The sequence below is a fragment of the Physeter macrocephalus genome, chromosome 15 (genome assembly GCF_002837175.3).
Source record: "Physeter macrocephalus isolate SW-GA chromosome 15, ASM283717v5, whole genome shotgun sequence".
In the NCBI taxonomy this organism is placed as follows: Eukaryota; Metazoa; Chordata; class Mammalia; order Artiodactyla; family Physeteridae; genus Physeter; species Physeter macrocephalus.
In genome coordinates this window covers 80,461,462-80,478,331 of record NC_041228.1, presented here as the reverse complement: position 1 = coordinate 80,478,331, position 16,870 = coordinate 80,461,462, and the positions used below count along the sequence as shown (strand labels likewise).

Here is a 16,870-nt window from a genome sequence, read left to right as displayed (position 1 = left end):
AGAAAGGCGTTTCAATGCTAAATGCCAGAATCACTGTGCTCTGGATGCCATCTTGATTATTTACTGCTCCAAAGGAAATTCAGTAGTTTCAGTTATTTTTTTTTTTAACATCTTTACTGGAGTATAATTGCTTTACAGTGGTGTGTTAGTTTCTGCTTTATAACAAAGTGAATCAGCTCTACGTATACATACATCCCCGTGGGACAGGGAGGGTGGGAGGGAGGCACGAGAGTTTCAGTGATTTTTAAACGTGTGCCCAGCATCTTCCTGATGTGAAGAAAATAACACATGATGATATAGTCTCTCTATTCATTTCATTCATACAAACATTTTATGACAGTTATGTGTCAAGAGACAGTCTAGGTGATAACCTGTCTCTGCAGTGTTCACTCGTCTGACCAAACCCAACCACAGCTAATAAGGAACTCCTTGTCTTCGTCTATCTTACTGGCATCTTACACCAAAGTTGAATGATACACGTTAGTCAGCCCTGACCCCTCTCACCAAACATGCAATTCACCATCACCTTCTGAGCTAAGCAGGAAAAATACACAACACGGATGAGCCTCCTTTTCTACTCACTTGAGACAACAAGACTTTTAGGAATTCACACCTCATTGAATTCATTTGGATCTTTGAATACTTGGGCTTCAAATTCTTTCTGGCTCTGCAAAATGAAAGTGCTCAAATTAGTACAGACTTTCAAAAAAATAAACAAAAAATGTTCCTTAGGCCTCCTAACATCCGAAGAGACAGGCAGTGACCGAGGAGGAGTGGGGCTGGGGACCCGGGAGGGGCTGCGTGCTCACCCGCAGGCGAGGGCTCTGCTCCAGCCCAGCGCTGGTTCTGGGCCCACAGGTGGGCGAGACCACATGGCCTGGCTCCCAGGAGCCCCCGCCATGAGCTTAAGCTCTCGGCCAGGAGCCGGGAGCTCAGCTCCCTGCAGTGGGGGCTGCAGGAGTGCGAGCGCATCGGGGGTCCGGGGACTCAGCAGAGCGAGGGAGATGTCCCCTGGAGCAGGAGGCTCTGGACGGAGAGCTGGGGGTGGGGGAGGGACGAGGTCAAGTAAGACAAGAACCCAAGGGCCTACCGCCTGGGCTCTCTCCACAAGGCGGGGGTGACCTTGGTAAGAGCGGTTGCAAGAGGGGACGGGAAGAAGCCATGGTCTTGTAGGTCATAAATATGGACAATTCTTCCAAGACGCTTGGCTGTGACAAAACAAGCCTTGGACAGGAAATAGAAGCAGGTGTGGAATTAGGGGAAGTTCTCTCCTTTTCTTCCATCCCTCCCTCCCTTCCTTCCCTTTTGTTTGTCAGATGTGACAGGTTTAGGTCTGTTTAAATTCTGATGGGAAGGTTTTAGTAGTGAGGAAGGAGGTTGAAGATGTAGGGTAAAGATGAAGGTAAATGATGGAGTTTCTGAGGAGATGGAAGGACATAGATCCAGGACTCTCCATCAGGCACTTCTGAGATCTCTCCACCCATCCATCCACCCACCCATCCATCCATCTATCCACCTGTCCATCCACCCGTCCATCCATCCACCTATCCATCCACTCATCCATCCATCCATCCATCCATCTACTCAATATTTACTAGGGACCCACCATGTGCTACACTACACGTGAGGAAATATGGTGAAAACCCCCCAAGTTCCTGCCTTAGGGACCTTACATCTACATGTCGAGACAGACAATAAGTGAGTAAATATATTCGGTGTGATGGTAAGAACTTTGAAGAAAAGGAAGCAGGGTTGGGGATGGAGGGGAGGAGAAGTTAAGATGGTCAACAGCATCTGAGCAGAGACTGAACGAGGCGAGGTCTGGAGGCAACGTTGTGGGCAGAGGTCGCGGTGAGCACAAGGGCACCAGGGGGGCAGGGCAGGTGGCCGGGGCCGCTCCAGGAGGAGAGGGGGCAGGACACAGCAGGAGGCGTGGCTGCAGGGAGAGGAAGGGGCCTCGTGCAGACTTCAGGGCCCACTGGGGAGGGGCTCAAGCACAGAGGGGCATGAGAGCCTTTGTGCTTTTACATATACTAGATATTATGGAGGACAGTCAGTAGGGGAACAGCAGTGGAAGCATGACCTGGGCTGGGTGACCGATGACAGAGGTCTGATGGAGGCTGGTGGCCAACAGACATGGGAGAAGAGATTATATTCAAGGGTTTATTTTGAAAGAGTAGCGAACAGTGTTACAAGAGAGAGGTTAAGGATGACTCCTAGGGTTTTGACTGAACACCTGAGTGCGTGTGGGGGTGTCATTTATTGAGCTAGGGAAGACTGGGGGAGGGGCAAGTTTGGGGGGAAAATCAAGAGTTTATTGAGATCTACTCCGTACCTTAAGAAGGCAGCTGGAGATACAGACTAGAGATTGGGGTGGGTGGGTATAGGGTAATATTTATCTATCACATCACTCCATCTGCCTAAAATCTTCCAACAAATCCTCATGATTTTCAAGACAAAATCCAGCTCCGAGCTCCATGGACTTGGCCCTCTGTGTCTTCCAGCCTCATCATCAGTCTCATGACCCCAGAGGCTCTTCTAACACAGGTTCCTTTGTATCCCCCGCTTCCCTCTCGCATGCATGTCATTCTCTCTGCTTGGGCCCTTCTCCCCCTTGTGCATCTGGCTGACCGCTGTGTCTGCAAAGACTCAAGGACACTTCCTTGTCCCTCCAGCCATCCCCCCATCTCCCTGCAGCTGGTTTCCATGCTCCTTCTTGACTACACATACCCCCCTGAGCTCCAGCACCAGGGCCCCGGTGAACTCGGACAAGTTGCCTAAACCCTCTGGGCCTTGGTTTCCTCATTTGTAAAATGACGACAATAATACTGCCTACTTCATAAGGTTGTCAGGGGATGGAGTGAAACCACACGGGCACAGCGCTTTTGGCACTGCTGGCAGAGCTGGAGCACTGCTCCAGGCACTGACTAGTGTTATAATAACGGTTATCACACTGTTGTGTGATTAGTTTCATGGTGGCTTTTCCCTGCTCTTGAGTGCAGCCCTGGAGCTTTTCATCTGGGTTTCTGGCCCACATTACGCTTCAATAATCGTTTCTTACAGGAAAAAACAAGTCAGTGAATGAAAAAGTCGCACCGGGCTACGCTAGTACAATGGCATGAACCAGCCCCTTTTCCTCGGCGGCCTTTCTCTTTTTAGAAGCTGTTCTCTGCGGGCGAATGTGAGTCATCTGACCACTTGCCAAACCAAGAAGTCCTGGGCTGTGGCTCCTACATGACATTTTGGTCACTGTTCTGTGAAAGTAGTGCCGTTACCTTTGGGTCAGGAAGACACGGTCCAAACGCTTCCAGCAGAAGAGTCTCCTCCCTCACAGCCTGTTCATAGTCTGCAAAGGACAGCTTCCCGTCGTGGTCGTGGTCCTGGGGGCGACCGGCCACACCGCAGTTAACATGGAAAACACATCACAAACACACACTGTCTTCTCATGGCCCAGTGTTCACAAAGAAGACGTCAGAAAAGTATGAGGCTAAGTACTGAAATTGAAAGAAACTGTCATATTATGATAAAAGAGCACAGTCCGAGTGCTGTCTTTCACCAGGCAGGAAACTGAGAGTTACTCTAATTTGGATTCCTTTTTCTACCCCATATCTGTGGATTTCACGAGAAAACTCTAAAGTACCTATCATACTGGCTTCCCTGGTGGCGCAGTGGTTGGGAATCCGCCTGCCAATTCAGGGGACACGGGTTCGAGCCCCGGTCCGGGAGGATCCCACATGCCGCGGAGCAACTGGGCCCGTGCACCACGGCTACTGAGCCTGAGCGTCCGGAGCCCATGAGCCACAACTGCTGAGCCCAAGAGCCACGGCTGCTGAGGCCCGCACGCCTGGAGCCCGTGCTCCGCGGTAGGAGAGGCCACCGCGGTGAGGGGCCTGCGCTCTGCAGCGAGGAGTGGCCCCCGCTCGCCACAGCTGGAGGGAGCCCGTGCGCAGCAATGAAGACCCAACGCAGCCAAAAATAAATAAATAAATAAATATTTCAATTACCCATCATACCATTTTCTTCAGGGTTATTTCCACCAAGTCTTTGACTCCTTCGTCGGGGTCCTCCTCGGACGGCTGCTTCAGAAGGCTATTCTTTAGCATGTGGAATATCTCCTCCTTCGAGACGAAGCCGTCGCCGTTCAAGTCAAAGACGTCAAAGCAATCTTCAAGAAAGAACCAGTACGAATGTGCTGCGGTCAGGAAGGCAGCCTTGGCTCTGATGGTGTTCAAGGCCCAGGGCTCCAGCGGTGCTTTCATCAAGCCTCGGGCCTCAGTGCAATCAATTCCCCTAATAAATGCCTGATGTCCGCTTACTGAATACACTCAACAATCCTTAGAAAGTTTCCTACACTTAGCTTCAAAGAGCAGGCCAAGGAACAACAACTTAACATTCTCATCGTGCGTGAAAACCTTGGAAAACGGACTGAAATGTGCCTCTTAAACAGAGTTCATTGGGATGAATTAGGAATTAACTAAGAATCAGAAACTTGAATCGATGTCGTATGATGACAATTTGAGTAACAAAATATGTAAAACACTTAATACCTTCATACCTAAACGCATGCGTACATGGTCAGCATGTGCACTACACGCCTGTGCGGTCTTGCTTGGCACGGATTCCGCCTCAGAATTTCTTGATTTGCCTTTTTATATTTTTTTCAACCCTTATTATCGACCTGAATTTGCTCCATAAAAGAGGCTGATGGGAATTCACACCAAGCAAACAACAGACAAACCCACCCCACTGGCTGGGCTGGAGGACATTGATTTACATTCTTTAGATGTACTTATCATAAGGTACAAACCAACAGGATAAGATGAAGTCTTACATTTCATTTTTTCTTCCAGAGTTCCTCGAAGAAACACTGATAATCCATGAACCCACTCTGATACAGTTATGCAACCATCATTGTCTTTGTCAAACCCTCGGAATACTAAAAAAAAAGAAAGAAGTAAAATATGACACTTGTGCTGCGTTTCTCTTCTCAGTGATGGACCCGCCCGGGCACTACTCACTTCTGAAATTTAGGCAAGACCTCACGACCATACGGTCCCATGTTCTCATTTGATAAAGGAGGAAACTAAGATGTCGTAACATTGGAAAACTCTTTTACTTGAGCTTTCACATTTTCCCTTCATACTCTGTGGGAACAAGTAAATTCTGAATATCTAAATACATGAATCAACAATGAACATATACACATATTGGTACATTAAATTTGTTGATATATTAACACAAAACATATAATTTTATATTTTGTTACCCAAGAAAAGTACTGCTATTATTTGATAGATAAGATTATATCTTAATTTTTATTGGAATACTCTTGATGATGTAAGGAAATTTAAATGTCCTTTTAAAACTATTATTTATTGTTCTATTTACTAAGTAGAAATATAAATAGTTTTCGTTTTCTGATGTAAAGAAAGGAAACCTAGTTATTCAAGTTGACTTTGTCCTCTTCCTAAATACACAGAAAGAGTGGTCGCTATCTTCTGCCTTACCATGCTTCCCTATAAATATAAAAATTAAATTTGTATGTTCAAATGGATCCGGGAACACAGAACGTGAAGCTTCCCACCCAGAGTTTGTCCAAACTCCAAACTGTTTTTCCCAGTTATGGCTGGATTTGGCCCGTCTGGACACTGACGTCCGCTCACCTCTGTCCATGATCATGTCGTCCGTCATCCCAAATGTCACGTGCAGGATGTTCCGAAAGGCGTTCCGATCCAGCCCGACGACCACACTCTGCCACTCTGTCACATCACCCACCAAGTTATAGAAAAGATTGAGAAGGCATTTCACTTCAAATTTATTAACTGTGAAAAAACGAAATTGAGATATAACAAAAACGCCTTTTAATCTTTAACGTCCAACTTAAACTTTGCACAAATGAGTTTTGTGGACAAACAACACTGGAATCATCAATGGGCAGCTGTCAACAGGAGACGATCCTGTTTTGAGATTCATGACCCTCAGGTTAACAGAGGATGGTCACCACCCAGAAGTTCCCACTGGAGTAAGGGCAGCAGCCTTCCCTCCAAACAGATGTAAGTGCAGTCACATTTAGAAAAAGGACGATAATATTAGCCAGGTCACCTGAATGCGGATTGTGGGGTCTGATTCTAAGTAACCATGGTGATGTTAAAAATGGCAACTTTCCCCCAGCATTTTGATTATAGGCATTCGTGAGATTTACAGTTTAACTTTTCCCTGGAAGTAGATCCCAGCCTCCCCCAAACCAGGCAACAACTTTCATCTCACATTAGCCTTCGTGAAGCCGTGAGCCAGATTTTGGAAATCAGAGTCACCTATTTTCCAATAAAGAAGGATTTAAGCATATTCTAGCACCCAGTAAGGTTCTTGCTGTGAGGGATGGAAATTAACAGGCAGCCATGCAGCAGCACTTTGGAGGAAGGACCTTTTTGTCTAAAGGGTGTGCACACACATGCATGCTTGCATACACACGACTGCATAGAGGGTGGTGCTGTGAACACTCAGCTAATTGTGTCCCCATCGCTGTCTGAGGTGTGTAGGTGGAAGGATTAGTGTCTGGCATTAAGAACATAAAGGTGAGTTTAAATATGAGGTAAAGGTGGAAGATGGGGAAGATCTTCTTTCAAAACAAGACAAAATTAAGGTTGAGTATTTTTAAAAACAAGGACGGAAGCTGTGTGCATGTAAAGGAAAACAGCCCAAAGAAATGGATAGATCCCACCTCATCTTGCAGACCAGGATAGGCTTGAGGGCGATTTCCAGTTTGGGGTGCCACAATTTAAGATGAACATTGAAAACGTTGGAAAACAAATGATTTAGTAAATGAATTGATAAATAGTAGAAAATAATGTAATGGTTGTAATTTTAAAAAGAGCCTTTACTTGCCACAGAAAATGGTATGAATGGTATGTCACTTCTTCAAAAAAAATTACACGTAGAAATACTACATAATCCAGTGATTCCACTTCTGGGTATTTGCCCCAAAGGATTGAAAGCAGGGACTCTGATACTTGTACACCATTATTCATAGCAGCAGTAGTCACAGCAGCCAGAAAGTTGGGGCAACCCAGGTGTCCATGGGTGGATGAGTGGATGAATAAGATGTGGTCCATCCGTACAATGGACTATGATTCAGTTTTAAAAAGGGAGGAAATTGTGACTCATGCTACCACTTGCCTGACTCTTGACTACATCATGCTGAGTGAAACAAGCCAGACGAAAAAGGACAAATATTATATGATTTCACTTATATGATGTACCCAGCGTGGTGAAATTCATAGAGACAAAAAGCAGATGGTGGGTGCCAGGGGCTGCAGGAGGGGGGAGTGGGGAGCAGTTTAATGGGGACAGAGTTTCAGCTGGAAAGATGAGAGAGTTCCGGAGATGGATGCTGGTGACAGCTGCACGATGTGAATGTACTTAGTGCCACTGAGCGGTGCACTTAAAATAATTAAAATGGTAAATTTTATGTTATGTATATTTAACCACAATAAAAAACTCTAAAAATAAAAAGTGATGTTAATGGTCGGGGAAGAAAAACTTGCATGAAGAATGATGCAGTCTGATCACATGTATGAAATGCTAGCTGAGGGGATGTTGATTAGCCATTTTTCCATCTCAGCTGAAATAAAAATGAAAGAGTATTAGCTTAATTTATTCCCCAAAAGATCCAAGATGGGTAATTTTTCCATAGGAAAAATTCTCTTGCTGAAATGTTTCTTGTATCATGCCGCAACTAAAAGATCCATGTGCCGCAACTAAGACCCAGCGCAGCCAAATAAATAAATGAATAAATAAATATTGAAAAAAAAGAATACAATACTAAATGAAATTAAGGAAATTCGAGAATGGATTTTCATCTTTTTGGTTTGGTGTAAGTCTGCTGTGCAGATCAGATCTGCAGAATGGTGGATTAACTAGACAACCATTTAAGATACTTTCTTCTTTGATTCTACAAAATCTATCCATTTCATCTTGGTGGGATTATCATCTGGCAACTAAAAGGAAATCTGACTTTAGAAGAAAGATCCTCTGTTTAAAGAAACTCAAAATTATTATAATGCCCATGATTAGTCACTATTTCTATAGAATTTAACTAGTAATCATCACGGTTCTTAAGGCTCACTTTAAACATTTTGTGTAAGGACAAAAATCAAAAGAGTTGACTGGTTTTCTTGCCATGTTTTCACTTATCTTTTTCTTTTATAAATTTATTTTATTTATTTTATTTTCGGCTGCATTGGGTCTTCGCTGCTGCGCGCAGGCTTTCTCTAGTTGCGGCGAGCAGGGGCAACTCTTCGTTGCAGCGCATGGGCTTCTGATTGCAGTGGCTTCTCTTGTTGCGGAGCACGGGCTTTAGGTGCGCGGGCTCTAGGTGCGTGGGCTCTAAGTGCGTGGGCTTCAGTAGTCGTGGCGCGAGGGCTCAGTAGTTGTGGCTCGCAGGCTCTAGAGTGCAGGCTCAGTAGTTGTGGCGCACGGGCTTAGTTGCTCTGCATGTGGGATCTTCCCGGACCAGGGCTCGAACCAGGGTCGCCTGCATTGGCAGGCGGATTTTTAACCACTGAGCCACCAGGGAAGCCCTCACTTATCTTTTAATATGTTCACAGAATATCTGCAATACATTGCAAACTCACTTGAACAGGAACTAAATCAAATTCCGTGTTCGTTGTGTATAGTAGTTATTGCATTGTTTATTTAAAATGTTTACTAGATGTTTAAGATCTGGCCTTTTCCCAGAAATGAAAGTATTTTAAGAAAAACAACAGGACAAAACTCTCATCAGATTATAATAACCATAATAATATCTTAAATTATAGGATGACTTGTTTTAGACGTTTAAGATGCTTATTCACAGCCTAACTTTTATTTCCAGCACCATCCTGACAGGAGTTCCTACCACTCATCATATAAGATACTAAGTATGATTAGAAGGCACTAGATCCCATAATCTCTAGAACCGCATCAAAACATGTTTGCTCTTTCTTTGCACAGTGGGAGTAGTCTTGGGATTATGGCTTCTATTTTTTTCAAAGGGGCAGTAGTTTTGCAATCAGCACTCCACTTCTAAGCTTGCTCATCAGATATCTCCCTCATCTAAGCCACATCCATAGTTTCCTTGCCGAAGCACAGTCCTGCTTTTCAGTCCGAATATAATTCTAAAGGTACCTGTGAAATTCTAGGACCACTTTTCAGAATATGTGTGAGATGGGAGCAGATGTCTTCAATAGGTGTCCGTCTTGCCACCTGCCAAGTCCAATCCTTTACCTTTGCTGGAAAGTTGGGTCTAGAGTTGGGAACAGATTCTTTACCATGTGTTTAGCTTTGCTGAGCTCCTTGGTTTCCAGGCATATCTCCCTGCTCTGAGGGACAGGTTTCTGTACCACTTCACCGTGTCTGTCCTAAGGATGTTCAACCACTGATAACCATTTTCCCTTATAGATCTCTTGGTAATTTCCAAACCTTGGACCTTGCCAGTTGATTTGCTCTAAGAAGAGCTGTTGGTTGGGCTACTTTTCTTGAGTTTGGTGGTTTTTAATGCATGTTTTCCACCTGTGTCTGAAGCTAAATCCACGTGTCTCCAGCGTATATAAATCACGTTTCTATAACGTAAGGATAAGTTAAGAGAAGGTGTGAGAAGCAAGTATGTGCACGTGTGCGGGTACAGCACTAGATACCTGGATACCTGGAAATGCGCCTTAAGATCATGGGCGCCGGGGGTGCCCGCCCCAAGGAGCTGATGCTGGTGTTCCCTTCCAGACTCCTCTTTAGGGTCGGGCGTGGAGAGGGCTCCGACTGCGCACGGGCTCTGCAGGCGGGACACTAGCAGCGGGCAGGACAGGACCTGGCCCAGGAGCCTCTGCACACCAGGCACCTGATTCTTACTTACAATGCTTGCAATTTTTAGTTAAGGAGTCCGTCAACTTCTGCAGCTTCTTGCGGTTCATGCCGGCCGCTCAGGGAACCGGGCCGCGGCCCGTGTCCGGGGGGCGGGGGCTGCTGCCGGGACCCTCGCGAGGCCTGGGCCTGGCGCTGCCAGCGAGTCTCCCCTGTGCGCGTGCGCGGTCCTAACACGAGATGTGGCCATGGCAACGGCTTGGCAGCCGCCGATTGGCTGCCGGGCTGGGGCGGGCGTGGCCCTAACCGGCGTCGTGGCCATGGCAACGCCTGGGCGGCAGCTGATTGGCTCCCGGGCCGGCACCGTCTCCCTGGGAGGGCCGGCTAAACGCGCTGGGACCGCGTTCCGACTGTGACGTCGGCGGGTGACCCTCCAGGTATGGCTGGCTCGGGTTCACAGCCCTTTTAATGAGATGCACCGTGAGTCCTCAGGGCTGAATTCTGTGGGGATGTCTTGGGTGGTGAGCGCGACACCAGGGAGGCTTCAGGTCCTCAGGGAGGTCTGGGAACCCGGGGGTTGCAGGAATGAGCACGTGTGGTCCAGACGACGGCTTTGCGGGTGCGGGAGGGTGAGGGGCTCGCTCTCAGGTTGCCAGTCCTTTTGCCAGGAGGGAGTCTGCCACAGGATATCTTCAAGTTTTTGGTGATGTTACAGAGAGCAAGAGGCGCTTGGAGTAGTTCCCCGCCCCCCCCCATTCATTCTTGAGGTGGGGCTGGAGGCTGTCCGTGGAGTCTGGGGAGAGCCCCTGGCAACTTTTAAGCTGGTTAAAGAGGCAACCTCCCAAATAAAGACGAGCTGACAGCTGACACTAGCTCTGGGGTACAGCCTGACCTTGCTTTTCTGGAAAATATCCCAGTAAAATGGATCTTCTACTTATTTGAAAGACAGGTTCTTTGACTGCAAACAAAGGCTAGTCCTTACATCTTTACTATGAGAGGACTTTCGGCTCTTAACACAGATGAAACACCCTCTTTGAATTAAGACAGCGATAACATGGGTTAGCTCAGCCAGGAGCAAAAAACCTACAATATTCTCCAACACGTCACTTGTTTCGCTTCAGAAGGCAAATGCTTTTGAATACAAATTATTCTCTAGGGTGTGTACTGTCATTGTTAAACTGAAAGCAGAAAAATTCTGCCAACCGTAGGTAACAACCCTACATGAGGTCTCTGATCCTCTTTCCTGTGTCATTTGTTTGTTGAATGGAGGACTGGGAAGCTATCTGAATCCAGGGTCGAGGATGCCTGGGGAAGGCAGGCAGGCACTGTATTATCCTGAAGCAAATTCCCTGAGAACTGTTAACTGATACGAAGTGATGGTGAATGTGAGATTGCAGCAGCTAACGGTCAAGTGGTACTCCCGTTGGTGCCCTTGTCCGGCAGGTGCGGCGTTTCTAATGGGACTGCAGGGAACAGATGGGGATGGATGTATTCTGACACACGCACTGCGAGACCTCAGTGATTTGTCAGATGCCAGAGCTGTGGCAAATATTTAGTCCTTCGAGATTGTTGGGGTGCTCGTTATAAAGACAAGCAGCCAAAAGCGTGGCTGTCAGGGGTTAAGAAGAGGAGCCACGGGCCGCTCCCGTCCCTACCAGGTGTGCTGAACAGACTCCCTGCTGGCGTGTCTGGGGAGCAGCCTCCACGGGTAGGAGCACCTCGGTGGGCGAGTTCAGGCGTCCGGACAGACCTCATGCACTGGAAGCTTCTCGAGCACCTTTGGGGAGCAAATCCGTTCTTCCTTCATAAGCTTCAGGCCTGGGGCCCGCCATCTGTGTTCCCTTAAAGTGGAAAAGCTAACGGAAGGGCAGTGCCACAGGAGGCTGATTAAGCGTCAGATCTGTTCTGGCAGCAGAGAGCCTGCACCTGCCGGGAAACCCTGGTGACGCGTCCTACTCCCAGCTCCCCTTCCCCCAGGTCTTTCTTCTATGTTATTCTTTTAGCCAAAGCTTCACAGATTCACCGTAGCATCTCTCTCATGTCTCTGAGAGCATTGTGGAACCGGCCTCACCAGACGGGCTGGCAAACCTTTCTCAGGGAAAGCAGGCATTTACTAGGGGCGTCTTTTGTCCACATGCTGGCAAACCTCAGAGCGTTCTCTGCATTCTTGTGACATTCTGAACTTAATATTTTTAGGCCTCAGAACGAGCTGCGGGCCTGACAGAGTCTGCTGAGTGCGTCTCAGAGCCGGTTGTAATTTCTGTCCCTAGGTTTAGTTGCTTGTGTGGAGGAGATGCAGCATTGCGTCCCGAGGGCTTTTTCCAAGAGAGGCAATTAGGCCTGAACAGTTACCTCATATCAAATCAATCAGTAATAGAATAATCAAAAACTGGGCTGAATTCGTGCTGCGCATGAAGTGATCCTAGAACTTTCTAGAGTTCAAGCAGCTTTGAGACGGATGCTTTTGTGAATACAAAAGTACGTTAAAGTGACTGTGAAAGCTATAAATGCGTCCTTTAATCTTGGGTGCAAACAGTTTTCTCTTAGACTCACAATTAATTGGAATTTTGCCATAATAAAGAGCTTGGACGTCGAATTGATGAAAGCGTTTCCCTCAGTGTGGACCCTTTATGATGGAGGCGTTTGGAAGCTGTGGGAAATGACATCCCAGAATTGATTTCCAAGTATATTACAAATCTATTATGAAATTACTTTCGTGAAAGGAAAATATAAAGGTTAGTTATCTACATAATTTATATGCATTCGTACCAGTTTTACGTTGTAGGGCGAGTAATGGGAAGTTCTGTGGGGACTGGAGCCAACCTTTCGGGCAGGTGACCCTCCTGTGGTCTCTCACTGCTTTCTCTCCACTGTGCCTCTCCCCCAGCCCCTCTGACAGCACGGGCCGTCTCCCCCCAGGACTCCTGCCAGCCCTTCACCCCATCCCCTGAGGCACCTCTTCAGAGAGGTGAGCGAATCCCTCCTGTCTCTGTCCTCTGTCTTTGCCTCGGGACTACCCTTCCAGCGCTTGCCACGATGAGTGATGACTCTCTTTCTCTGATCCGTCCTCCCCACTGGATTGTGAATTACATGATCCCTCTCTCCCCGTATTTGTGTCTGTGTTTATCTCTGAATCCCTTTGTGTGTCACCTGTCTGTCATCCTTCTGCGTTTGCCAGCACAGCCCAGGCTCCGTGGTCCACACTCAGGGAGAGGAGTCGCCTGAGCTGGAGGAACCCAGAGCCCCTTCCTCCGCAGCCCCCGTCCTGGAGACCCCTGTGAATGCACAGCGGGGCCTGTAAAGGGCTGGGGAGCGAAGAAGAAATTTTCTGAATATACACACCAAACACTCACTGCTGTTAACACATCTCTAGGTCATTTCTGGGAACCTTAAGCAAGTGACTGGTGGGGAAGGCAGATACCCGAGGTCTGCTGAGGTTGGGGCCCTCACGTCTTACATATGCTTCTGATGCTGGAAACTACGGAGTGGCCCGTGATAAGTAATTACTGTGACAGCACTAATCGGTCAGCAGGTTGAGTAAGGGAGCTGACCCTCCAAGCCTCATGGAGCTGCCCCCGTTGTCCTGAGGAACCCCCTGGGCTCCCTCCTGTGGCCTGCTGGGTCCCGGGCCCAGAGCCCGGCTCTGGCCACTGCGCTGTCTGAATCACCCCCCGGGGACGTGGGACCTGCCCAGGGCTCCCTCGCGCCCAGTCCTCACCAGCACTCAGGATTGCCGTCCTCCTTAAGTTTGGTCATTAGTGGGTGTATAGCGCAGACTCCTTGTGATTTTCATTTGCATTTCCCTATGACTACTGAATTGAATTTCTTTTCAATATTAGGTTGTAAGTATTCTTTATGTATTAGGAATGGAATACCGTTATCAGAGTAAAGTCTGTGACTTTTATTCTTTTACTAGTGGCTTTTGAAAAGCAAAAGTTTTGAGTTTTGTTGAAGTTCTATCTACCACAATTTAATTTTATGGTTCATGCTTTTTGTGTGCTGCTTAAAAATATTTTCCTAATCCAAAGCCATAAAGATTTTTTTCCTGTAGTTTTTACATGGTTTATGGTTTTATCTCTTACATTTAGACCACAGGTTTCCTTCAGTTAATTTTTGTATGTGTCTGAGGTAAGGGTTAATGTTCATTATTTTTCATATGGGTATCTGATTTATATTAAAGACTATTCATTTTCCATTGAATTATTCCGGCATTTTTGTCAAATACTTATATAGTGTGGGCTTAGTTTTGGACTATCTATTCTGTTCCACTGATCACCGTGGCTGTTCTTTTGCCAGTATCACACTGTGCTCGTTTCTGTAGTTTTATAGTGAATCTTCAAATCAGGCGGTGTAAATTCTGTAATGTTGTTCTTTTTCAAAATTGTTTTGATTAATTAACATTCTTTTCATTTCATGTGACTTTTGGAGTCAGCTTGTCAATTTCCAAAGAAACAAAATCCTGCTGAGGTGTTGCATCACATCTATATAGCAATTTGGGTAGAACTGACGTCCTCACTAAGGTATTGATTTTTCTGATCCATGGGTATGGTACATCTCTCTGTTTATGTAGGTCCTCATTAGTTTCTCTCAGCATTGTTTTGAGGTTTTAAGTGTACACATCGGAGCATGTGTACATGTATTCATAGTATTTTTGATGCTAATATACATGCAATGTTTAATATTGCAATTGTTCTTTGATAGTACATAAAATATAATTGATATTTGTACACTGATCTTGTATGCTGGAAACATGCTACACTCATATATTCTTCTACTCGATTTTTTGTAGATTATTGAAGATTTTCTACATTGATGATCGTGTTCTCTACAAATACAGGCATTTTTACTTCTTCTTTTCCAACCTGTATGCCTTTTTAAATCAGTATTGGGCACGTTCCCTCCAACACAGGGAACAAAGCGAGGTCCCTGCTTTTGCCCCCTTCCAGCACGATGCTGAAGAGCAGTGGTGAGCGCGGACCCTCGCGTTGCTTCCGGTGTTGGAGGGAACGTGCGCATTGTTCCGCATCACACGTGCTGTTTGCTGTAGATTTCTCACAGATGTCCTATATCAGATTAGGAAGCGGTCACCTATTCCAAATTTCCTGAGCGTGTTTGTCATCCGTGGGTTGTTGAGTTTTTACTGCTCATCCACCCCTCCCCCTGCCGGAAGTGGCACCAGCATCTGTTAGTTGAGCTGCACATCACAGAAAACACAGGCAAAGCTGGAATGCCTGTCTCTGAGGAAAATAGATGACTCACAGCTCATCCTGGACCTTGAGGGTGTTTGCATTCTCTGCGGTGCTCTGAACAGTAAGCATCAGTGCAGCACAAAAGGGTCCACCATCATGTCCCCACCCTCCCTCGTTGTGAATTATTGTCAAAGTTCCGTAGCATTTTAAGTCTCCGTTTTTATAAAGCTGACTACACTACTGACATTGATCACTTTGAATTAACTTCCTCACTAAAGCCTACAAATGACTTACAATTGTCTGGTGCTATCTCTATAGCCTTACTCAGGGGTTTTTGTTTTGTTTTGTTTTGTTTTTTCACTGTGGTCAAAGCTTCACAGCTTCACATTTTATTTTATTTTTTTATTTTTAATTTTTTAATTTTTTATTTTTTTGCGGTACGCGGGCCGCTCACTGTTGTGGCCTCTCCCGTTGCGGAGCACAGGCTCCGGACGCGCAGGCCCAGCGGCCATGGCTCACGGGCCCAGCCGCTCCGCGGCATGTGGGATCCTCCCGCACCGGGGCACGAACCCGCGTCCCCTGCATCGGCAGGCGGACTCCCAACCACTGCGCCACCAGGGAAGCCCCCATTTTATTTTCAATAAAACAGTCTTTTTATTTATTACTTCCTTTTGTGTGAGAATATACTTTCTTTGGCATCTCTATTATTTAGAGACTCAGCATTTTGCTCTCGAAACACAGTCGATCAAGCGCCGTAAGCTTAGACGTGTTAGACATACATGGTGATGGTTAGCAGTGCACACTTAATATTCCTCCTGGTCCTGTGGGGAGACCACCCTTCTCAGCCCTTCGCATCGAGACAGGACCATATCACTGGGTCCTGGCCAGAGGGACGCGGGCAGAAGTGAGAGGGGCTGCCCCAGCCTGGCCACACCACTGATCTCTGCATGGTCCCCTTCGAGCAGCTGGGCAGGGGGCGGGGTACACGTTTCAGGAGCCTGGGGCTCCGCGGTAAATCCTTGGAGGACAGACACTCCTTAGAGCGTCCTGGTCAGGGCAACCTTGTGTGGACACCGGGTGAGTGGAAGATCTTCACTGCTCTACAGCACTGGGGGCTTGGGGTCGCGTGTTACAGATCGCCTTCCCTGAGCAATACATACTGTCCAGCAGAGTGGGGCAGCCAGTCCCCCGACTGGAACGGGATACACTCCGTCTTTAATGCTTCAAACGAACATAGCTATTTTATGTGCATCTTCCAGCTGCGTTTGCTGAAGAACGAATGATTTATAATCTTGACATACTGTCCCCAGAAGGAGCAAGTGTTGCCCCAAAGCTATTTGGCTTTTTTTCTCTTACTATGAATCAAAAGATCCCAAGTGAGATTTACAAATATTTCTCATTAAGTTAATTAAAAATAAAAGTACTATGTTGAGTATTCCCAGCCCTTAAATATCTTAAAAAATTGTAAATATTATTCTCTCCATTGTACACGCTTAGTTTTAATTGTCTTACTGCTCATGTTGTCATTCGTTTATACTGTAAATCACAGTGCACTCTCAGTTCAAGCTTCCTCTCCAATGATTCATTTGTAATCTCCTAAATGGGATAATCTTTCTAGTTTATAAGTGTGTGTTTCTTTGTGGCCAGCTTCTTGCAGATCTGACTAGCTGGTCCTACTCTCGGTGGGAGAGCCCCATGGGAGGGGGCCGGGCTTCTCTGTTCCCTGCTCGTGGGCTTGTGCCTTTTGTGTCACTGTTACCCTCAAATCGGGGTTTCTGCGAAGAAATGATTTCAACCTACTTGTCCTTTTTTTTCAGGGCTAGTTCAGTCAAAACCAGAGAATTTAA

The 16,870-nt window shown here is 46.6% G+C and overlaps 1 protein-coding gene and 1 long non-coding RNA gene across 3 annotated transcripts; one reads left to right on the top strand and one right to left on the bottom strand.

The window, feature by feature from the left end:
- Nucleotides 1-558: 558 nt before the first annotated feature.
- CLXN (calaxin) lies at nucleotides 559-9,944 on the bottom strand. Of its 2 annotated transcripts, XM_007106103.2 has the most exons (6): nucleotides 9,887-9,944; nucleotides 5,664-5,822; nucleotides 4,832-4,936; nucleotides 4,014-4,165; nucleotides 3,276-3,380; nucleotides 559-667 (listed from the first exon to the last, which is right to left on the bottom strand). In XM_007106103.2, the coding sequence occupies exons 1-6, from the start codon at nucleotides 9,942-9,944 to the stop codon at nucleotides 608-610; spliced, it is 639 nt and encodes a 212-aa protein (XP_007106165.1). In that variant the 3' UTR covers nucleotides 559-607. The 2 variants fall into 2 exon arrangements, with proteins under 2 accessions (XP_007106165.1, XP_007106166.1); XM_007106104.2 differs by lacking the exon at nucleotides 5,664-5,822.
- Nucleotides 9,945-12,395: 2,451 nt separating this feature from the next.
- Nucleotides 12,396-15,172, top strand: LOC102985223 (uncharacterized). The gene is made up of 4 exons (XR_447666.1): nucleotides 12,396-12,569; nucleotides 12,722-12,802; nucleotides 14,267-14,354; nucleotides 14,624-15,172. It is a non-coding gene; the product is annotated as an uncharacterized lncRNA (long non-coding RNA).
- Nucleotides 15,173-16,870: the final 1,698 nt, after the last annotated feature.

Coding starts and splice junctions, on each gene's coding strand:
- CLXN (XM_007106103.2), bottom strand. CDS start 9,944: ATGAACCGCAAGAAGCTGCAGAAGTTGACGGACTCCTTAACTAAAAAT. Junction 4,937..5,663: donor CGACATGATCATGGACAGAG/GTGAGCGGACGT, acceptor CTTTTTTTTTAG/TATTCCGAGGGTTTGACAAA. Junction 3,381..4,013: donor AAATAACCCTGAAGAAAATG/GTATGATGGGTA, acceptor GGTCGCCCCCAG/GACCACGACCACGACGGGAA.